At 46.7% G+C, this 24573-nt stretch overlaps 1 protein-coding gene and 1 long non-coding RNA gene across 4 annotated transcripts in view; one reads left to right on the top strand and one right to left on the bottom strand.

Moving 5' to 3' along the window:
- The window catches only part of LOC147012368 (von Willebrand factor A domain-containing protein 5A-like), a 110049-nt gene extending 98371 nt beyond the window's left edge, over positions 1-11678 (bottom strand). For all 3 annotated transcript variants that reach the window (XM_085856448.1, XM_085856449.1, XM_085856450.1), the window contains exons 1-2: positions 11553-11678; positions 8575-8641 (exon numbers count right to left, since the gene is read on the bottom strand). In XM_085856448.1, the coding sequence (XP_085712574.1) occupies positions 8575-8632 (58 nt within the window). In that variant the 5' untranslated portion in view covers positions 8633-8641; positions 11553-11678. The remainder of the gene's footprint in view (positions 1-8574; positions 8642-11552) is intronic.
- The window catches only part of LOC147012366 (uncharacterized), a 49162-nt gene continuing 35648 nt past the window's right edge, over positions 11060-24573 (top strand). The window contains exon 1 of the long non-coding RNA XR_015051586.1: positions 11060-11702. This is a non-coding gene — a long non-coding RNA (uncharacterized LOC147012366). The remainder of the gene's footprint in view (positions 11703-24573) is intronic.

Raw genomic sequence — 24573 nt, 5'->3', positions numbered from 1 at the left:
ATTTTGAAGTTGATTTGAGGTACCCGAGTGATCTTCATAATAAGCATAAAGATCTTCCTTTTGCATGTGAGAAAGAAACTCCAAAGAAAGAATGGTTAAGTGATTATCATAAAAGTTTTAATATTAAAGGTAAATCAACAGAAAAGTTATTAACAACATTCTATGATAAAGAGGGATATGTTTTGCATCAGAGAAGCTTAAAACAGTTTTTGAGAGAAGGATTGAGAGTAGCTAAAATTCATAGAGTTTTAAAATTTAAACAAAGTCCTTGGGTGAAAAAGTATATTCAATTCAATACAGATATGAGAGCAAATACAAAAGTAAAATTTGAAGGGGACTTTTATAAATTAATGAATAATGCTGTATTTGGAAAGACTATGGAAAATGTTAGAAACAGACAAAACATTAGATTCGCAACATCTTGGAAAGAAGCTTCGAGATTGATAAATAAACCAAGTTTTGAGAGAGAAGAGGTTTTTTCAGAGAACTTTTCTGCAATTCATATGAAAAAGGAAAGTATTGTAATGGATAAACCAATTTATATTGGAACAGCAGTTCTTGATTTATCAAAGATATTGATGTATGATTATTTGTATAATGACTTAAAGAAAGAGTATGGTGAAAATGTTTCATTGTTGTATATGGATACTGATAGTTTTATCCTAGATATAAAAACTGATGATGTTTATGAAGATATGAAGAAAAATATTGGAGTATATGATACAAGTAATTTCAGCAAGAAGAGTGAGTTATTTTCCAAAAAGAATGAAAAGGTTATTGGTAAGTTTAAGGATGAGTTGGGTGGAAAAGTAATGAGTGAGTTTATTGGATTGAGAGCAAAGGCATATGCTTATAAGTATGGTGAACAGATTGATAAGAGGTTAAAGGGAATAAAGAAATATGTAATAAAGAAATCAATAACTTTTAGAAATTATTATAATTGTTTGATGAATAAGAAAGAAGAATATAGGAAAATGAATACAATAAGAAGTTATAAACATAACATATATAGTGAAGAAGTAAATAAAAAGGCATTAGGAGCCTTTGATGATAAGAGATTTATTTTAGATAATGGAATAGATTGTGTTCCATATGGATATTGTATGATAGAGTGTATAAAATAGATTATGTTTTAACGATGGGAAGATGGGTTAGGGTTTTTTAAGGGCTACCGCCGCGTTTTTTCACAATATATAAATGGTTAAACCAAGTATTAATCAAACTAAAGAGTGGAGAAAATCTCAGTCTTGGTATATAAATGGAAAACATAATGAATGTGAAAAATATCAAATAAGTCTTATTGAAAAAATAACTAAAACAAAGGTAAATAAAACAAATAAGCGAATTAATTTAAAAACTAGTAAGTTAGAGGATGTAAAGAAAAAAATGAATATCCTTGAATGGACTGAAAACTTTGATGGTTATCAATTGAACAATGAAAAACAATTTACTATAATCTCAAAATGATATGTGGCTCAGGAGGTGGTCAAACAAGAGCATTAAGAGAAGTTTATCATTTCGTAATGGCACAAAAGGGGTATCTTAAAAAATATAAAGATTCAAATGTTTTGTTTGTCAATATTTTAGATGGGGATTATTGTGCAAAGAAAATTAAACTATTGAAGGAATTTGAGAATGAACAAATCTTTATAGGTTCAATGAGTGAGCTGTTCAACCCCCAGGTGTTCAATTCAATGAGGTTCAACCTCCAAGTTAAAAGGGGAGACAAATAAATATACCTTGGGATAAAAAGGGGATTTATTTTTAGGGAAAAAAAATATAAATCGCTGAAAATCCCCCATTCATTTACATGGGGAAAAGTGAGCCAGAATCAGTATTCTTACCCTACTACTGATAGGTAGTTGGCGGTAACCATAAATCTGTTATGAGGATGTGAGTACATGACTTTCAAAATTATGTAAACGGCCCGAGAATGCTCTGTGTGCATGCACAGAAATCCCAGGAAACTGCCATGTTCGGAGCAAAATAAAGCATATGCGTGTGGGACATAAAGATTGCTCCATAAAATGGCTCACAAAGCTGGTAAAATAAGTCAAAAATACTTGGAAAAGTACATTAGAGAAAGGGCTGTGCCTCTACACAACGAAAGAATGAGAACTCCCTCAGCTTGCCGAACGGGCAGCCGCTCGTACTGCAAATTCCCACCATGTGGGCCGGTGCAAGGCCAGAACGGACAGGCACATGCTACACAAACCACTGACCGGTTGATACTCGTGAATGGAGTTTGTATCTGGATTAGGTGCTGCAGAACACCGATGGGAAGGTCATATCTGGGGCTTTTGAATGTCCAGGATAAGTTTAAAGTGATGGTCTTTACTATTAATCATGTTGTGAAGTGAAAGGGGGGGGGGGCAGCAGGGTGGGGTGGAGCTGTGACTATGGTTATAAATATATTATTGTTTGTTTGATTCCGTGGCCAGAAGATAAATTATACTACATTTTTGCATCTATTGCGAAAATAAGTGTGTGTGTGCTATATCCATGGCCAAATAACAGGAAATGGTAGGAACTCAACACGTTTTGTCCACTCTTTTGTCTAAACGCTAAAATTTGTGTTTAAAAGAAGTTGTGAATTAAATATTTCACGCGAACAAAGGCAGGTTCAAAGTGCCGGCAAGCCGAACCAAGTCTCGGAAAGCACACAAACAACGCATGCACGAAGACCTCAGTTAGTATTTTATACGTCATTTCCAAAGTCCAGTATTATTTACTTGGCTGGTCTCAGAACAATCACCATCACCGCTGCGAACCAGTAATCGGCATTTGGCTCCCAAAGTTTCGAGCAAGATGTTGGGTGCTGCAGATGTCTAGAGTCTAGACTGACAAAATAAATACTGTATGCCACAATGTCATACAGCATACAAATAAAATCAAAATTAATATTACACCCGAGCGGGTTTGACGGTCAGCTCGGATACAAACCTTGATGCAACCGAGTGTTAATCAACCTTAGCGACTACGGAAAGTGAAAACAGAATTTAAATCGAACTTAAAATAAACGTGCGAAGCCGTGTTGAAGCCAACGGACCGTGTGTTGCCCAACAAACAGGGCCAGACGACAGAGCAAACCTTGTAGCAAACGAGAAACTAGTTGGTCAAATTAAATCTTCTTAATAATCCCTATGAAACCCACTATGGATTATAGCCGTCCAATGCTTCCTTAGAGGCCATTTGACCAATCGGTCATTTTGCACTTGATGACCCTGTAACCTTGACCCCGAGGCGTAAATGTGAAAAAGGACTCGGACGATCTACAGAGAGCAACTAGTATTATCATCGTGTCAAGTTAAAACTCAATTGGCCGAGACGTCAAGGAGGAGATAGAAAAATAAAAATTGTTGACAGACAGACAGACAGACGGACGGATCCGAGGACATCGAACGGTTATATTAGGTCAGCGAGCTGACCTAAAAATCACTCATAGAGTAACAACTTGGCAAAACAGCACTCGCAAGACCACACACCTCTGCCAGGTGGAACAGTTCACGTTTTGTATCCCACTGATGGGCTGGATCCGAACCAAAATCCAATCTGCTTGTTCTTGTCATCTATTCAACTCGTCCACAACTTTTTAAGATATAGCGACATTTTAAGTTTTTGGCCCGATTTATCAATTTTAGAAATTAGTCCTGTGTTGAAATTTTTGACCTTAAAATTAATTGGGAGTTGAATTCAGTGACCTGGCATGAAAATGCTCTTCAGATTTCAAGTCAAGCAAAAGAAAATTGAGGTTTTTTTTGAAAATTTGGACCAAATTGGCCTTTTGGCCTATTTTGACCGTTTAGCCGATGTTTAGCTCAAAATTAAAAGGTGGTGGAATTCAATGACCGGATATGCAAATGCTCTTCAAATTTCAAGTTAATTGGATGAAAATTGAGAATTTTAGAAATTCGGCCTATGTTATTGTCAGGTCAGGTTAGACTCGATCTGTGACTTGCTGCAGGTATCATGTAAACCTGTAATAGCCAGTTCCATGGTCGGGATGTCAACGACTAAACCATCTCCCCTACCAAGTTTCTTGGTGAGGAGGGTGTGCGATATGGACACCCAGCAGGAGAAAGAACAAAACCTGTCAAAGGGCAGAGTCGCTCCTTGTGAGCCAACAGCCATCCATACCTAGTGCCAGACTGTGTCTGCGGACATCCTCCTGCAGTTGGATTACTTCTAATTAGGAGGTTGGTGGCAGGATTTGCAAGCCGGCCACCATAAAACCCTTCATTCCGCAAAACATTCCAGAAGCATAAAAAAAATCTGAGAACCCACTCCGTGGGAGTACCTCCTGTGCAGCTTCCCTTCACAGGGCAGCTCACCGGATGACGGGACCCCCAAACTTTGATGATAGGAGGGAAACCATGGGGTAAATTCCTGGGTCAGATTGCGGTAGTGTGTGTTGGAGTGGTGCTGAGGTGTCGTCCACCTAACGAGTGTATTATGAGACAAAGGATTCATCACCCCTTGGGTGTCAGTTCCCTGGTCTCTGTTTATGCTCGAACTGAGGCGAGTGATCTCACCGTGAAGGATGCATTCTACGCCACGCTCGAGTCTGTGGTTGATCAGTGCCCCAGGCGAGATACACTTCTAGTTTTGGGGGATTTCAATGCATCGACTGGAACTCATAAAGATGGTTGTGAGACTTGTGTTGGTCCCCGTGGGTCTGGAACTGTGAACCAGAATAGCACTAAGTTCCTTGACTTTGCAAGAAGTCATGGACGTAGGGTGGCCGGTTCATGGTTTCAGCACCCACAAGCTCATCGCTGGACTTGGTATTCCACGCTGGTGGTGTGGCAAAGTTAGATTGACCATGTCCTCGTTGATGGTCGCTGGAGGATGATCCAGAACTGCAGGGTCTACCTGTGTGCTCAGTTCCTCAATACTGACCACCGGCTTGTTGTAGCAAACCTTAAGGTGCACCTTAAATCTAGGAGAATGGTACCATCCCAGCCTTGGCTGTATGTTGGCAATCTCAAGGATGAGAGGGTAGCTGAGGAGTTTCTGAACAGGCTGAGTGGAGATTTGGGGGATCTGGGTGCTTTGGGGGATCCTGAAGAGTTGTGGAGTGCCATCAAGATGACCATCCTTGATGATGCCGGTGGATGTCTTGGAACTCACCGGAGTGCGACGAAGAATTTTGTTTCTCAAGGGCAATAGATACCCTTGCCTAGAGTCGCAGGGCCAGGCTGAATGGCAGAGCTCAGCTGTTCAGGGAGCTGAGACGTAAAACTGTACATGCACTAAGGGTGGACAACGTGGCTTATGTGTGAGGAATCTGTGAGGGGGTAGAGCATCACCTGTGGTCAAGTGATTTTTCATCCTGTTCACAAGGGAATTCACGCATTGCGTACCTCCAAGCCTGTCCCTTGGCGTACTGCACTTTGAGCAGATGGTGGTGAGCTCTTGACAGAGGAGTCCGAAGTGAAGGCCCGCTGGGCTGGTTACTTTGAGCGGTTGTACCAGGCACATCCACCAGCTGTCGAGTTGGACATCAGGGATGTTACAATCCCTATTGCTGACCCTCCACTCAAGTGTGGCCCACCTTCGTTTGTGGAAACACGGGCTGCGGTGAACCGGTTGAAATGGGGGTAAAGCTCCAGGGATCTGTGGCATCCATGCTGAACTTCTCAAGGCTGGTGGAAATGCTGTACCCATGTCATTGCATGCAGTTCAGTGCTCTGCCTGGAACACCAACTGATTGGAAGAGGGGCCTTGTTGTCTCTCACTGTAAAGGGAATGGTGATTGCCAGGACTGCAACAACTACCAAGGGGTGACACTGCTCTCAATGCCGGACAAGGTCCGTGCTCAGTTAATTCTTCACAAGGTTCCCCACCATCTACTGGAGCACCAGCATCCAGAGCAGACAGGCTTTACACCAAAGAGGTCAACGATTGACCGTATCCTTGCTCTTCGGCTCCTCACCAAACGTAGATGAGAGTTTCGGCAGGGGCTGCTTGCAGCCTATGTTGATCTCTGCAAAGCGTTCATTCAGTGAATTGGGATGTCCTCTGGAGGATTCTTGGTCTTTGTGGGGTTCCACTAAAACCGATCAATCTGATGACTGAACTATACTCTGGTACTGAAAGTGCTGTGAGATGTGGTGATACCATCTCTGACTTATTTCCAGTTGTTACTGGAGTTCGTCAGGGGTGTGTACTGGCCCCTACTCTTTTCAGCACTTGTATGGACTAGATTGCGGGAAGGATGTCGGAGAGATCAAGTTGCAGTGCATTGCTTGGGAATGTCAAGATCTCTGACCTTGATTTCGCAGATGATTCAGTCATCTTTGCAGACACTCTAGATATCCTTTTGGGGGCCCTCGTGGTGCTGAATGAGGAGTCAAAGCCGCTGCAATTACGGGTTACCTGGGTCAAAACTAAGATCCAGGCTTTCAATGACATCTTGCATGCTGCTATCCTGTCTGTACCTGTTTATAGTAAGGATGTCGAGGTCACGGAGAGATTCACTTACATTGGCAGTGATATTCATGTCTCTGCTGGCTGTGAGCCAGATGTCAACAGATGTCTGGACCGGACCTGGGGAGTCATAGATTCACTGGATCATGGGGTGTAGCACTGGGGTGTCCTTAGGTCCTTGGTGCTTCCAGTCTTGCTCTATGGTTGTGAGACTTGAACTCTGACCAGGGATCTGAGATGGAGACAATTCCTTTGGTACCAGGTCTCTTTGGAGAATCCTTGGCTATCGCTGGTCGGACTTTGTGTTCAACGAGCGGTTGCTGAGAGACGCAAATGAGATTTGTTACCTGCATAGTCCATGAGCGTCAGCTGTGGCTGTATGGACATGTGGCTCGTTTTCCTGATGCTGATCAAAAAAATAGACCAGTTCTCTCAGCGGGGGAGCCTCATGAGTGGAGGAAGCCAATGGGCCAACCACGTGCCTCATGGTTGCAGCAGCTTAATCAGCATCTCAAGGAGATGGGTATGGGCCAGGCATCTGCCTGGGGGATTGCCAGACGGAGGTCTCTGGAGTACCGACAGAAAGTGGACGCAGCGACGTGCTGCTCTGGCGCATGCTCCCATACCTGACCTGACCTATTTGACCTTTTGGCCTATGTTTACCTCAAAATTACGAGGTGGTTAAATTCAGTGACCTGAGATGTAAATCCTTGTCAAATTTCAACTCAATCGGATGAAAATTGAGGATTTTAGAAAATTTACCCCAAATTGACCTTTTGGCCTATGTTGACCTATTGGCCAATGTTTACCTCAAAATTATGAAGTGGTTGAATTCCGTCACCTGATTTGCAAATGCTTTTCAAATCTCAAGTTAATTGGATTAAAATTGAGAATTCTAGAAATTTGGCCCATGTTGACCTTTCGGTCAATGTTGACCTTTTGGCCTCTGTGTACCTCAAAATTTATAGGTGGTTGAAATTGTTGACCTCATGTGCAAATGCTGTACAAATCTCAAGTCAATCGGATGAAAATTGAGGATTTTAGAAAATTTGGCTCAATTTGGCCAAAATTGGCCTGTAAGCCAAGGCTGATCTCAAAACTAATAAGTGTTTGAATTCAGCGACCTGATATGCAAATGGTCTTCAAATTTCAAGTCAATATGATAAACATTGACAATTTTATAAACAATTTCAAAATTTGGCCTATTTTGGGTTGACCTTGTGGCCTACATTGACCTTTTGAGCGAGGATAATCTCAAAAGTAATGCGTGTTTGAAATCAATCACCTGAGAGGCAAATCCTGTTCAAATTTCATGTCAATCGGATGAAATTTAAGGATTTCAGAAAATTTGGCTCAAATTGGCTTATTGACCTATGTTGACCTTTGTGGTCAACCTAATTTTTCGAAACTTCAACACGGGACCATTGCAGTGTCGGTGACATTAATCTCCGAAAATTTCAGAATGGTCGGTCGAGCGGTTTGGGCTGGAGGCCAGCACACAGGCAAACAAACAAACACAAACAAACACACACACACACAAACAAACAGAGGCGATCAATATACTTGTCAAAAAAAAAAAAATTGCCAAGTAATAAATCTACACGAACAACTATTACCACCACGACTACTACTCGTACTACTACTACTACTACTACCACAACATAGCCCCAATTATTTCCAACCTCTTGGGGCATCAGCCAGGGAAAACTGGCAAATGAACCAGCTAACTGCCAGGCCTGACCTCCATCAGGGTGTGAGAATTTATAATTTGGTTCAGGGTGTAAAATGACGAACAGACTCGTCACGAAGGACACCGTGGGATCTCTTGATGTCCACAAACTAATGCGAGCAGGTGGCACACCTGGTTCAACATCCTTCCGAAGGACGGCACACATGTTGATGGCTCACCCTGCACGTGAAACACCAGGGTGGCAGTTTGTAGCTGGGTCAGGATTCGAATATCAGGAAAGACAGCTCAATAGGCAAGGGCACATACCTTGAGGTGATCCTCCCAGCCCTCATAAATGAAACATAAAAATCAACATATCATAACACATGCACAATAGCTAACCCCATAGTTCGCAACACAGGAATACGGAAGAGACCGTGACGCAAAAAAGGGAGAGCAACAAAAGTATTTCTCACCAACACTCTTATGTTTCACCGTGGCAAGTAAACCATGACGTTTGTTGTCAAAGAACATCTTGAAGTTCTGTGAAGACATGTAAAGAACAGTTTATCACACATTGCGTCCCGTCGGGAAGAGCACCGCGCCCCCTCCCGTCGGGAAGAGCACCGCGCCCCCTCCCGTCGGGAAGAGCACCGCGTCCCCTCCCGTCGGGAAGAGCACCGCGCCATATCTCATCTCGACGAACAGAGCACAAGGCTGTATCTCATCACGTGGCGCTCTGCATCTGTCTGTTCTTTGGGAAAGGTGGCAGGGGAGGGTGAAGTTTTTTTCAACTTTTAGTTGTTTTGGGGGGGGGGGGAAAGGTGGTGTGGGGCGAGGGGTGGTTGGTGAAGTTTTTCCAAGCTTCAGTTGTTTGGGAAAGGTGGTGGGGACAGGGGGTGAAGGTTTTCCAAGGTTTGTTTTGTGGGGATAGGTGGGGGGGGTTGAAGTTTTATCAAGTTTTAGTTGTTCTTTGGGAAAGGTGAGGTGGTGAGGGAGAGGGGTAAATCTTTCCAAGTTTTAGTTGTTTTGTTGGGAAAGGTAGGGAGGTGTGATGTTTTTCCAAGCTTTAGTTGTTTTGTTTGGAAAGGTAGGGAGGTGTGATGTTTTTCCAAGTTTTACTTGTTTTGTTGGGAAAGGCAGGGAGGCGTGATGTTTTTCCAGGTTTTAGTTGTTTTGTTGGGAAAAGTAGGGAGGCGTGATGTTTTTCCAAATTTTTGTTTGGAAAGGTTGGGAGGCGTGATGTTCTTCCAAGTTTTAGTTGTTTTGTTGGGAAAGGTGGGGGGGGAGGGGCGAAGGTTTTCCAAGTTTTAATTGTTCTTTGGGAAAGGTGGGGTGGTGAGGGAGAGGGGTAAAATCTTCCCAAGTTTTAGTTGTTTTGTTGGGAAAGGTAGGGAGGCATGATGTTTTTCCAAATTTTTGTTTTGTTGGGAAAGGTTGGGAGGCGTGATGTTCTTCCAAGTTTTAGTTGTTTTGTTGGGAAAGGTAGGGAGCCGTGATGTTTTTCCAAGTTTTAGCTGTTTTGTTGGGAAAGGTAGGGAGGCGTGATGTTTTTCCAAGTTTTAGTTGTTTTGTTGGGAAAGGTAGGGAGGCGTGATGTTTTTCCAAGTTTTGGTTGTTTTGTTGGGAAAGGTGGGGAGGTGTGATGTTTTTATAAGTTTTAGTTGTTTTGTTGTGAAAGGTGGGGCGGAGGGGCGAAGGTTTTCCAAGTTTTAATTGTTCTTGGGAAAGGTGGGGTTGTGAGGGAGAGGGGTAAAATCTTTCCAAGTTTTAGTTGTTTTGTTGGGAAAGGTACGGAGGCATGATGTTTTTCCAAATTTTAGTTGTTTTGTTGGGAAAGGTAGGGAGGCGTGATGTTTTTCCAAGTTTTAGTTGTTTTGTTGGGAAAGGTGGGGGGGAGGGGCGAAGGTTTTCCAAGTTTTGTTTTTTGGGGGAAGGTGGGGGGGGGGGTGAAGCTTTTCCTTGTCACTCTTTGGGAAAGGGAGAGGGGTGGAAGGTGGAGTTGTTCGCTGTGTGTTAAATTAACATCGGTGACGTGTTCAAAACAAGTGACAACAATGTTCCTTCCTTCCGTGTACGTGCTTGTTTCATCAGGATGAAGATTCCCGTACCCCTATGAAGATCAGGAAACCACACCCATCATATCATGATATCACACCCAACCATCTATATATCATGCACACACCAATAGATCACACCCAACCATCTATATATCATGCACACACCAACAGGTCACACCCAACCATCTATATATCATACACACACCAACAGATCACACCCAACCATCTATATATCATGCACACACCAACAGATCACACCCAACCATCTATATATCATGCACACACCAACAGGTCACACCCAACCATCTATATATCATGCACACACCAACAGGTCACACCCAACCATCTATATATCATGCACACACCAACAGGTCACACCCAACCATCTATATATCATGCACACACCAACAGGTCACACCCAACCATCTATATATCATGCACACACCAACAGGTCACACTCCCCTGTGTAACCACCTGTCCCCATAGTTTCTCAGTTCGTATCTTATTGTATTTCCCACAACTGATCCATTGTGTCCGTAAAAATTACCAATATCGCAATTTCCAACACTCAGGAACAAACACGAGTCGAATCAGCACCGAATGACGTCATTTTGATTGATGACGGAGAGGGTCATGTGACCCGTTTTTCTGCATTCCAAGGTGTGTAAACATTTTACAAATCCCTGTAAATCAAGTTTATATTACTGGTTGGGTAGTGTTGGGTAGTGTTGGGTAGTGTTGGGTAGTGTTGGGTAGTATTGGGTAGTATTGGGTAGTGTCGGGTACGAGTACGGACGGATTAAAAAGAACACGTTCGATGAATCCCGGTGACTAGTTAAGAGACCTTTCGCGCACACAGCGACCCGTCACTACAAACCGACTACACGGCACTACAAGCCGACTACACTGCACTACAAATCGACTACACAGCACTACAAACCGACTACACGGCACTACAAGCAGACTACATGGCACTACAAGCAGACTACATGGCACTACAAGCAGACTACATGGCACTACAAGCAGACTACACGGCACTACAAGCCGACTACACTGCACTACAAATCGACTACACAGCACTACAAACCGACTACACGGCACTACAAGCAGACTACACGGCACTACAAGCAGACTACACGGCACTACAAGCAGACTACACGGCACTACAAGCAGACTACACGGCACTACAAGCAGACTACACGGCACTACAAGCAGACTACACGGCGGTGACACTTCCTTTCGATACCTTTGTGTGATTGGTCGCCCCGGTTAAACTAGTAAACACATCAACGGGTTAACGACTTTTCACCACTAAGTTAACTGATGCTCCTAATTCACATTACTAACAACGAATCGGTATTACTTTAACTAGTTAACTTGAATTTATTCCTCACAGTTCAGTCGCTCTTTTCTCGCGTTGTTAAAATCCTCTCGAACTGAAGAACATCGAGGAACCGTCAGGCGTGGTTGATGACGTCACGGGGTGACGTCACGGATCACGAGCCTGAGAGCCGTGTTCCACATGAGATAAAAGACAAGATGAGGTATTTTTTTTAACATATATTTATTTATTTTTCATGCACAATGGATTGATTTGTTTCTGTTCGACCTCCCATCCTGAGGAGACGATTCCGAGCCACTAATGGTTAAAGTTAAAGGACTTTGTGTGTTTACAGTGAACATCCAGGAAGAAGGAAATCCCCTTCCCGACTCGAGTGCGGTATTATCGAGCAGTGTGAGGAAATTAAATGGACGGATGGATATAATGGCGGATTTGGTGTCTCTGGGCTCGGTGCGCTGAATGACCGAAATAACAGGGTTCATGTCGTCCCTCGATCGTGTTCATTGATGTGCGGTGTCTGTGTGTGACGAGTCAATGAAATACGTCATCGAAATTCACCGGAAACGGTGTTACTTCCGCCACCGAATGTGAATGGACGTCATGTGTTCACCTCTGTTTGTTTGTCTGTGATCATGATATCTCAAAACGGACGGAATGGACGGATTCCCACGAACCTTGGTGGACAAAGACGAATGGAAGGGCGAAGATTTGGTTACTTCCGGTTAGCAACGGCCGCCGCCATTTTATCGCGGTGAAAACAACTCCCTAGCAACGATTTAAACACATTGCTGATGTGATACTGTTCGTTCTTTTTGTTGTCTCGTCCGTCCAAATGTCTTTAAATTAACTGTGAAATCTTAGTAACGATGCTAAACATCGTTATGTGGTGAAATAAAATGTGATTGGGTGAGAAAAGTGCCAGATATGCATCGTGCAGCTGGTTTGGATTGACGATCCCAAGTTATGGCCACGTGTGAGAATGTTCACACGTGTTGCTACCGAGTAGAAAGCCACGGTGAGCTATATTAATGATATGAGAGTTCCTGAAATAATTTCCTTTTCTGTATATAGAGCATCAGTACTATCATATGTCTTATAATAATCACGATGCGTTCCAGAGTGAGCTCTATGTGAAAATGGCGTTCTGTTCCAACCTTGTGTATGGCAGCTTGGCTGCCTTACCGGGAAGGTATCATTTCTTGGGAGCTCGGCTGTGCCGCTGATGCTGTGCCCCTCTACCAGGAGACGAGCTGGTACTTTTTTCGCCGACCTCAGAAAGATAGGCTCAGTCAACCCCATCTGGTGTTAATTCAGCAGCCAACGGATCTCTAACTCAGGACCCTAAGGTCCTAAGCCAGCAACAGGCCTGAAAATAGTGCAATGAACTTGTAATGGTCGTTATATCATCGTGTCGATGCAGAATCGTTCCCAAGAGATTATATATTAGGTACTAGCGAGGTACCTAGCATTGACCAGCAATGCCAGCATCCCTCCTCCCATCCCTTCCCCTCCCTTATCACACCCATCCCAATGCCTCCTCCCACACCACCTCCCTTCCACCTCCCACCACACCTCTTATCTTCCCTACTGACTTCCACCCCAACCCTTACCCTCACTGCGGACTCCCACACCACCCCTCCCCTCCCTCCGACTCACACCTCACCCCTTCCCCTCCTTCCAGACTCCAACCCCACCCTTCCCCTCCCACTGGATTCCCATCCCTCCCCTCCTTCCGGACTCCCACCACACCCTTTCCCCTCCCTTCAGACTCCCATCCCACCCCTTCCCCTCCCTTTGGACTCCCACCCCACCCATTCCCCTCCCTTCGGACTCCCATCCCATCCCCTCCCTTCAGACTCCCACCCCACCCATTCCCCTCCCTTCGGACTCCCACCCCACCCATTCCCCTCCCTTCGGACTCCCATCCCACCCCTTCCCCTCCCTTCAGACTCCCACCCCACCCATTCCCCTTCCCTTCGGACTCCCACCCCACCCATTCCCCTCCCTTCAGACTCCCATCCCACCCCTTCCCCTCCCTTCAGACTCCCACCCCACCAATTCCCCTCCCTTCGGATTCCCACCCCACCCATTCCCATCCCCTTCAGACACCCATCCCACCCCTTCCCCTCCCTTTGGACTCCCACCCCACCCATTCCCCTCCCTTCGGACTCCCATCCCATCCCCTCCCTTCAGACTCCCACCCCACCCATTCCCCTCCCTTCGGACTCCCACCCCACCCATTCCCCTCCCTTCGGACTCCCATCCCACCCCTTCCCCTCCCTTCAGACTCCCACCCCACCAATTCCCCTCCCTTCGGACTCCCACCCCACCCCTTCCCTCCCTTCAGACTCCCACCCCACACATTCCCCTCCCTTCAAATTCCCACTCCACCCATTCCCCTCCCTTCGGATTCCCACTCCACCCATTCCCCTCCCTTCAGACTCCCACCCCACCCATTCCCCTCCCTTCGGATTCCCACCCCACCCATTCCCCTCCCTTCAGACTCCCACCCCACGCATTCCCCTCCCTTCGGATTCCCACTCCACCCATTCCCCTCCCTTCAGACTCCCACCCCACCTATTCCCCTCCCTTTGGATTCCCACCCCACCCATTCCCCTCCCTTCAGACTCCCACCCCACCCATTCCCCTCCCTTCAGACTCCCACCCCACCCATTCCCCTCCCTTCGGACTTCCACCCCACCCCTTCCCCTCCCTTCAGACTCCCATCCCACCACTTCCCCTCCCTTTGGACTCCCACCCCACCCATTCCCCTCCCTTCGGACTCCCACCCCACCCCTTCCCCTCCCTTCAGTCCCACACCCACCCCTTCCTCTCCATTCGGATTCCCACCCACCCCTTCCCTCCCTTCGGACTCCCACCCCACCCCTTCCCTCCCTTCAGACTCCCACCCCACACATTCCCCTCCCTTCAAATTCCCACTCCACCCATTCCCCTCCCTTCGGATTCCCACTCCACCCATTCCCCTCTCTTCAGACTCCCACCCCACCCATTCCCCTCCCTTCGGATTCCCACCCCACCCATTCCCCTCCCTTCAGACTCCCACCCCACGCATTCCCCTCCCTTCAGATTCCCACCCCACCCATTCCCCTCCCTTCAGACTCCCACCCCACGCATTCCCCTCCCTTCGGATTCCCACTCCACCCATTCCCCTCTCTTCAGACTCCCACCCCACCTATTCCCCTCCCTTTGGATTCCCACCCCACCCATTCCCCTCCCTTCAGACTCCCACCCCACCCATTCCCCTCCCTTCAGACTCCCACCCCACCCATTCCCCTCCCTTCGGACTTCCACCCCACCCCTTCCCCTCCCTTCAGACTCCCATCCCACCACTTCCCCTCCCTTTGGACTCCCACCCCACCCATTCCCCTCCCTTCGGACTCCCACCCCACCCCTTCCCCTCCCTTCAGTCCCACACCCACCCCTTCCTCTCCATTCGGATTCCCAGCCACCCCTTCCCTCCCTTCGGACTCCCACCCCACCCCTTCCCTCCCTTCAGACTCCCACCCCACACATTCCCCTCCCTTCGGATTCCCACTCCACCCATTCCCCTCCCTTCGGATTCCCACTCCACCCATTCCCCTCCCTTCAGACTCCCACCCCACCCAATCCCCCCCCTTCGTATTCCCACCCCACCCATTCCCCTCCCCTGCGACTCCCACCCCCCGCAGTCCCCTCCCTTCGGATTCCCACCCCACCCATTCCCCTCCCTTCAGACTCCCACCCCACGCATTCCCCTCCCTTCGGATTCCCACTCCACCCATTCCCCTCCCTTCAGACTCCCACCCCACCTATTCCCCTCCCTTTGGACTCCCACCCCACCCATTCCCCTCCCTTCAGACTCCCACCCCACCCGTTTCCCTCCCTTCAGACTCCCACCCCACCCATTCCCCTCCCTTCGGACTTCCACCCCACCCCTTCCCCTCCCTTCGGATTCCCACCCCACCCATTCCCATCCCCTTCAGACTCCCACCCCACCCCTTCCCCTCCCTTTGGACTCCCACCCCACCCCTTCCCCTCTCTTCAGACTCCCACCCCATCCCTTCCCCTCCCTTCAGACTCCCACCCCACCCAATCACCTCCCTTCGGACTCCCACCCCACCCATTCCCCTCCCTTCGGACAAGATCGATCCGACCCACTTTGTTCGGACACCTTACTCATTATGCCCTCTTTATTCAATTTAATTCACAATGGGGTTTAAAAACATTAAATTAAAATTAAAATGGAAGAACAAACAAGAAAGATGTCGTGCATAGCATGACAATCCCAAAATCCATAAAGTAAATTTGACCTTAAATATAATTGGTTGTTGAATTAATTGACCAAATTTACAAATCCTCTTCAAATTTCAAGTCAATCTTATGAAAACTAACAATTTTAGAAGTTTGGCCTATGTTGACCTCAAAACTACTTGTTTGATGATTTGATTGTCCTGAAATGCAAATTTTCTTCAAACTTCAAGTCAATGGGATGAAAATTAAGGATTTTAGGAACTCCACCTATGTTGTTGACCTTTGGCCTCTGTTTACCTTTTGGCCTTTGTTGACCAAAAAGTAATTGGTGGTTTCATTAAATGACGTGATATGCAAATCCTCTTCAAATTTCAAGTCAATGGGATGAAAATTGAGGATTTTCGAAATGTAGCCGAAGGTATTGACCTATAGCCTGTGTTGACCTTTTGGTGTATGTTGACCTTAATAATAATTGGTAGTTGAATTTATTTAACAAATGAGCAACAAGTCAATCAGATGATGAGGATGAAATTTGGTGTTTTTGTTGGCGTGTTCATACTTGTTCCTTTAGTTTGTATGTATTTTACGTTTATACAACACTGGGTGGAAGGTCTTCATTTTTGTTGTGTTTTATTTAAGCCTTGCACCAGCCACGTGACCAGCCTGCAGTACATCAGGCTTTATGAAAACCCATGGGATCGCAGTTGTTCCGCATTGATTATAATCTGAACCTCTAGAATCACAAAACACACACAAGTAACAAGGAACGATATATTTTTTTTTTTTTAAAAACGACGACATTGTTATTGTCAAAATCCAGGACAACTTCACAAGCCAAATAACCCCAAGATATAAAAATAAAATAAAAACTAATCACTGAAAGTAAATAATTTAATGTCACTACCGGATGTACTTGAGATATAATTTGCTGTTTAATTATGAGGTTACTAAACTCAGACATCTGAAGCTGTACCAAAACCAGGTCAAGTCCATTCCAAGTGGAGTTTTTGACAAGTTAACCAAACTCACATATCTGTATCTGCACACCAACCAGCTGATGACTCTTGCTGTCTCTTCTCTTTTGAAAGGCTGCCCAAGCAATACTGCTCTGATGAAGAGTTTACTTATTCGCTCTTACAAGGTATCAGGGAATCCCTTTGTTACCAAGGGTTTGTGTATATTATGTGCAAGATTGTTCAGTTGTTTAAGGTATAAGCATTAATGTAAAGCAATGTATGCAAAGTGTGCATGAAAGGAAGTGGTAACTCCCCTGTTGTTTTCATGATTAAAAAGAAAATATAGAGTCGGGAGATTGGGAATTTCTTTATTTTATTTTCTTCTTTAATGGCTACAGTTATTCCAACGATCTTGTGGGCTTGGCCAGATGAAGTTTTTGGCCCAAGTCTTTCATGAACCAGCTGGCCAGGCCTGACACTCGATTAAGTAGTTTGAGCAGGTATTTGTAATTTGTTCATGGTGCTGGAGAAAGCTCGAGTCTGATTCACGAAGAACACCGTGGGGATATTTGACGTCCACCAACGAATGTCAGCAGACAGGACGCTTATCTGAACGTCCATACGAGTGACAGCAGACATTGATGAATTCCCTGACCGTGAAACTCCGGGATGACAGATTGTAGCTGGGTCGGGATTCCAACCCAGGCTTGGCAGCTTGGAGGTGAGTGTGCTCAACACTGTAATGTCCGAGGTGCAGCGGAACACGGAGAGCGAGAGTGTAGCAGTAACTCTGCTTTATTGCGCGCTCGGATGTACACTACAATCACCCCTAGCGGGCGAGTCATGATAGATGAAACCCAACCATGTGATACAGCACACTCCTCCCCTTGTAAAATGACAATTCCAATGATGAAATGACAATTATAAAATGACCAAACGAAACCAATCAACATTCAAAATCCTCCAAGTACCGCGGCCGTTTTCTGACCCGCCTTGGGCGGGCAGCACCGCCAGACGGCCCAGGCTCAGACGCCTCCCGGCGAGGTCGAGGTGACACCCTCGCCAGACTTGCCCCATCCACAACAACAACTGCCCTGGGCTGACAAGCTTGCTCGTCGTCCTCGGGCAGGACTGAATCAGGTGAACACCCCGCGGGCGTCGGCACGTCTGGCCTTGGCGATACAACGCCCTGCCACGGCGACATCACAGGTGGGGGCCCCATGTCGCTCGGCACGGGTAGGGGGGGTGACACTGAACAGCGATCATGCATTTGGTCCATGTGCCGCTTCCACACCTCCCCACCATCAGTCCGCACCATGCAATTTGCCGGCCCCAGCACCATAGAGACCACGGCCGGCATCCATTTGGGATCGTGGTAATAATCGCGTACCATTACCCACTGCCCCACATCAAAACCGCGCAGCAGCGTCGGGTGCGACACCGTCCCACTCACCGACCCCCCAGGTCGCAGCAAATCCAGTCTGGACCGCAATGCCCGTCCATAGAGACAAATGGCAGGAGAATCGCCTGTGGCAGGATGAATAGCGTTCCTGTATTGGAGCAAAAAGACATCGACCACAGTCTGTACAGGTGCAACACCCCCCCCCCCCACGCAAAGCCCGTCTCAACATTTTAACAAATGATTCCGCCTGCCCGTTCATCGCAGGATGATACGGTGTGGACCTTAGATGTCGCATACCGTTTTGACGCATAAACTCATCAAATGTACCTGCGATGAACTGCGGACCGTTATCAGAGACCAGAATCTCGGGTATTCCTTTATTAGCAAAGATCGTCCGCAGTTTTTTGATCGTAATGTTTGCCGATGTATGCTGCATTACTACAACCTCCGGCCATTTAGAGAACGCATCGATCACAATCAGAAACATTTTGCCTTTATCCGGACCAGCAAAATCCACATGGACCCTCTGCCAGGCCCTGTCTGGGGTAGGCCATAGTTCCGAATCCCGACGCGGATTATCATCATCTGTTTGACATGTGGTACAATGCCTAACCATCTGCTCAATGTCTTTATCCAACCCCGGCCACCACAACAGCTACGAGCAAGACTCTTGGTCTTCACGACGCCAAGGTGACTGACATGTAGTTCTTCCAAACATTGTTGCCTGAACTTCAATGGAATCACCGCCCTCATTCCCCACATAACACACCATTGGACCAATGACAGCTCCGATGCGCGTGACGTGAAAGGCTGAAATGCCGGTGTTGAAGGTAGATCACTCCAATTCCCCGTAGAAATCGCCTGAATGACACGGGCGAGCACTAGATCATGAGCCGATTCCACTGCGACCTGTTTGGCTGTGATCGGCCCGCTTTGGACCTGGCTCAGTGCAAACATATCAACCCGGTCGGATGATTCAGACGCTTAATTACCATCGGTACCCCGCGTTCAGGTCTCAGGATGAATTGAAGTGGTTTGTGATCCGTCTGCAAAGTGAAATGCCGCCCCAGTAAGTATTGATGAAACCTCCGCACACCCCAGACGAGGCTGAGAGCCTCGCGCTCGATCTGGGCATATTTCCGCTCTGCTGTGGACAGGTTCCGGGATGCAAAACAAACAGGCTGCTCGGAACCATCGACCATCCTGTGGGAGAGCACTGCCCCGATGCCATATGCAGAGCTGTCGCATGCCAATAAGAGCAGACGTGCAGGCTCGTAGTGCACGAGGACTGTATCCTCTGTGAGCAGTCGCTTGACGCGGTCGAACGACGCCTTGTGTGCATTACCCCAGGCCCAGCGCTCGTCCTTCCTGAGCAACCGTGTTAACGGCACAAGCTGCGAGCTGAGCCCGCACACGAATCTTTGGTAATACTGTGCCATACCAATGAATGAGCGCAGCTGCGTCTTGTCGCGAGGCGGTGGCATGTGCTGAATTTCCTCCACCTTCCGAGGGCCTTTCAACAGCCCCTCCGGCGTGATGGTATTCCAAGTGCTGCTTGAAGAACGCGCACTTGTCCCTGTTCAAGCGCAGGCCACACGCTTCCAGCTTCGTCAGCACTTGGGCAATGTTCGCAAGGTGCTTGTCCGCTGTTTTCCCCGCAATGAGCACATCGTCCAGGTAGATTTGAGCGGGCAGGCCAATGCAAACCTGATCCATGGCTTTCTGCCACAAGGCCGGGGCCGAACCAATCCCAAAACAGAGTCGGGTATATCGATCGAGTCCTTGACACGTGTTGATTGTCAAAAGGTCGCTACTCTCGGGATCCATCACCAGATGAAAATCACGCAGGTCAAGCTTCGTGAAGTATTGACTCCCCGCCAATCGTGGATATATCTCATCGATTGATGGCAGTGGATACTGCTCCACGCTGAGCCCCGGGTTAACCGTGGACTTGAAGTCCCCGCACAATCGGACGTCTCCATTCCGTTTCAGCACCGTGACAACCGGGGTAGCCAAATCTGAGTACGACACCCGTTCGATCACTCCACAGGTCTCCAGCCTATCCAGTTCATCCTTGACCTTGTCCCGCAGGGCTTACGGCACCTGTCATGGTTTACAAAAACGAGGAACCACCCCCTCCTTCAGGAAGAGCTTTGCCTGCACGCCCTTGAGTTTCCCAAGGTCGTCGCAAAACAAACCTTGATGTCTGAAGAATCTTCTCCAACTGATCCTCCCATCGGCTCGGCATGGGTTGCATAAGGTGAACGGCGGCCCAGTCTAGCCTGATGCTGGTCAGCCAGTCCTGGCCTAGGAGAGACGGCCCCCACCCTGCATCACGTACAATGGAAGCGCGGCGACCTGGCCTTGGTAGACTACAGACACGTCTGCCATCCCGACTGGCGTTATCTTCTCGCGGGTGTATGTGTACAGCGTGAGGTTTGACCTGATAAGCTTCAGGCCATTGAGCCTATGCGCGGTCTGTTCCCCGATGATTGACACAGCCGCTCCCGTATCAACCTGAAACGTGATTGGCGTTCTGTTCACTTCGATTTCCACCATCATCCGGCATGCCCCCGCAGGACCAATTGAAAACAGGCTCATCATCGGCTGCAGGTTCTGCCCCGGGTCACCGGGGTCGCCTCGCACATTGCCGTCCATGACCTTAACGGTGGCCAACACCCCTCGGCACACACGTTTCAGATGACCCACCTTGTGACAATGTAAACCCACGGTGTTTTAAAATGGGCATACACACCACAGGTGTCCACCTCCGCATCCCAAAAATGTCCGCGGGGTCACCTCGCCGCGCGTGCGGCCGCGTGGCGACCTCTGGCCCCGGTCCGCACCGAAGGTCATGGGTGCATCCTGGGGCGCTCGCGACACCGCGTGGACCCCCGGGCCATCTGGCCTGCTGTGGCCAGCGATGGCCCGAACATCTCCGAGAGTCTGCTCGACAGCTGCAGCAGTGTCGAACGCCGAGTTAAATGTAATGGCTTCACCCTTCAGCCATAGAATCACCGAAACCATCTTTGCATCTTGTAAACCAGAAATAAATCGATCTTTGAGTCGAGCCGGATGCTCCTCTGCCGTGAACTTGCAGGCCACGGAAGAATGCTTCACTCGTGCTACGAAATCCGCGACGCGCTCCCCCGTACCTTTCGCGAGGCGATCGAACTGGTATCGAGCTAGCTGTAATGACTTTTCCAGCGCCATGTTTGCTTTCATCCTCTGCACAATGTCCTGAAACGACAGCGTGTCCCCACTGGGCTTGTCCTGCGCCACCAAATCACTCAGTAGTCGATAATGTTCCATCGATAGCGAGGCGAGCAAGATCGACTTTTGCTTGCTCTCATCGTCCACATCATTCACGTGGAAATAGCACCCCAATTGTTCCGAAAATAATTCGAAGTCGTCTCCGACGAAAACGGGAACCTGTCCGTGCACCGTGACTCGTCGATCAACCATCCTCGTCAGCCAACTGTAATGTCTGAGGTGCAGTGGAACACGGAGAGCGAGTGTAGCAGTAACTCCGCTTTATTGCGCGCTCGGATGTACACTACAACCACCCCTAGCGGGCGAGTCATGATATATGAAACCCAACCACGTGATAGAGCACAAAAACCACCACGAGATCTTACTTTGGTGATGTTTACCAGTTAGGAATTTGCCACTTTGATGTCTGCACTCTAAAAATACCCACTTACACCGGAAGTGGCACTGTCCCATCACCTACATTTTTACAGAGACCACTTGTGCACTCCGCCTTTGCAAACACCGGTGGCTATGAATTTATTTTACACACAAAAACTCGATCAGAAACACCCTGAGTACAACCACCACTTCTCAACTCAATCCTTTCAGCACGGTTTCAGAGTGAAACACACACACACACACACACACACACACACACACACACACACACACACACACACACACACACACACACACACACATAGACACAGACACAGACATACATAGAGACACATAGACACAGACATACATAGACACACACACACACACACACATAGACACAGATACAGACATACATAGAGACACATAGACACATAGACACAGACATACATAGACACACACACACACAAATAGACGCATAGACACACACACACAGACATACATAGACACACACACACACGCACATAGACACACATACATACAGACAAACACATACAATTGTCAATTTTAATCTGAATGAAATGAACAATTTGTATCCATAGCAACCTTTGGAGAGGGGGTTGGATTTTGTAAGTATCGTGCTCTGCACGATGTCTTTTTCTTGTTTGTCTGTTTCTTTGCTTGTCTATGTGCAGGATATCTCTTGAAGTTGTGGACAGATCCGATTGAAATTTGTTGGGCAGGTTGGGTGCGTGACAAAGACGTATTGATTAGATTTTCCTGAAGATCTGAATCCGGATCCAACTACTAGAATTTTTTTAGTGATTCTTCACCATTGAGGGATAGGGCCAAAAACGATACATCGCACAATATCTCAAAAATGTATGGGGTCCGATACGTTTTCGTGGCTCAGGCATTGCGTGGCGGAGGTATTAGTCCAGGAGCCAAACTGTGTACGAGGCTGTTTTAGGGTTGGACCTTACAGTCTCTGCTATAAAATTTTACACCCCCGGGATGTTTAGATATATGTTTGCAGTTCATGAAAACCAATGTTGGCAATTCATAAGCTCTTGTGAAAAATTTTGGCTGACGTTTTTGTTTGAGGAAGATTTTAAAAATTTGATAAAACAGCAATTGTCAATAAAATTTCTAAAAAAATTAAAAAATCACATTCATTAAAAATATATGTGAACTAAATGAAATAATTCAATCAGTGCATTGTAAAATGACAAAAAAATTGCCTTTGTGGAAGTAAACCTCGTAAAAGTACATAATTTTGTGAAAAATGCCTTAAAAATAATGTTTTTTGAAGATGGCCTTTAGAACTTTTCTTATCATAGGCAGATGCTGCATTAGAATACTAATTTCTCTTAATGTGATATGAACATGGTATCCATGGCTAATTAAAACAGCAAATTTGATTGAGTTCTATCAATTTTTAAAGAGAAAATTAACATTTTTGTCAACCAAAGTTACCCCTACCCCCAAAATCCTCTTACTCTATTGAACACAGTTCGGTTAAGGTTTGCTGGATCCAGGTTGGGTACTTCACAGTTCACTCTTCCAAAGGAAAATTCAATGGTGTTTGGAGTGACATGGCCCTGGAGCAGACATACAACAATGAAGGGAAGACATCTCTGTTCAAAGGCATATCTCAGGCACCAGCTGCTCGAGATAAATATGTGAAAACAGCACCATTTCTCACAGCTGTATCAGAGAACATAATGTCTATGGCTAATCTAGGCCAACAGGAATCTACTCATCATGGAGAAACACATAAGCAGGCAACAGAAGAACATATGCATGTTGAGGAGATCAAGAAAGTGATATGCCAGCACATGATAAACCCATTCCAGTGTAACAACCAAGTGGATCTGCTCAATAGAGCAACTGGTGAGAAGGATGCTTCAAAAGACTTGGTCCATGCTCAAGCTAAGGGCATGGAAGCCATTATGAAAGCAGAAGAGGTGGTCTCTATTATGATTGAACCACTGAAGCTGGTAACTTTCTCCTCACAGAAGAAAACAAAACCATCAAGGAAACAAAGTTTAATCAGGATCTATCAAGATGAGACTGCAGCTACACGTGTGCTGTGTTTCTATCGAGATGCCGACCCAGTCACAAGACAGATTGCATTTTCCCATTAGTGGACACACTATCCATCATCCCTGTTTGAGGTTGATCCACGCTTAGCACAGGGGTTTGTAATGCGCAAAAGCAACAAGTCTGATTTCCTGGCAGTGCTAATTGCTGAAGCTGAGCAGGATGTTGTTTTACAGCTGCCATCATTACCACAGAGTGACCTATACACAGTTTATCTGGTAGACACAATGGCCTTTTAAATAAATATCAAAAAATGGGTGCAAAAACATTTGGTGAACTTCCCCAGCTGTATCTTCGCAAGCTCCTGCAGTTGAAATCTGAAATGTGCAACTGTGTCAACATCATTGGTGATCAGTATGATTTTGATGATAGCCATACTTTGAAGGGTGATGAGCGGCAGAGGAGAAACCAGACAGACCAGGCAAGACAATTCTCACCATCCAAGAGTCGAGAAATTCCGGACTGGAATTTACTCATGAAGAATCCAAGAAATAAAGGAAATCTTCAGAACTTCATTGGCACTTCCCTTTGTGAGAGTCCTGAAGCTATTCCGGATGGAGTGACCATCATTCTTGGTGGTATGATGGAAAAAAAAGGTCACACTCTATCCATCACATCAGCATCAAGTTCAGTTCTGGACTTACCTTGTGAAGAACATGAAGAGTCAGACACAAGGATTATTGCTCATCTTGCGTATTGTGTGGAATATCTTGATCACCATCGAGCTGTTG

The sequence above is a fragment of the Eptatretus burgeri genome, chromosome 15 (assembly GCF_056783735.1).
Source record: "Eptatretus burgeri isolate ZD-2024b chromosome 15, Ebu_testis_v1, whole genome shotgun sequence".
Taxonomy (NCBI): Eukaryota; Metazoa; Chordata; class Myxini; order Myxiniformes; family Myxinidae; genus Eptatretus; species Eptatretus burgeri.
Note: the sequence above shows the minus strand (reverse complement) of the source record. Positions and strands in the feature narration are given on the sequence as shown.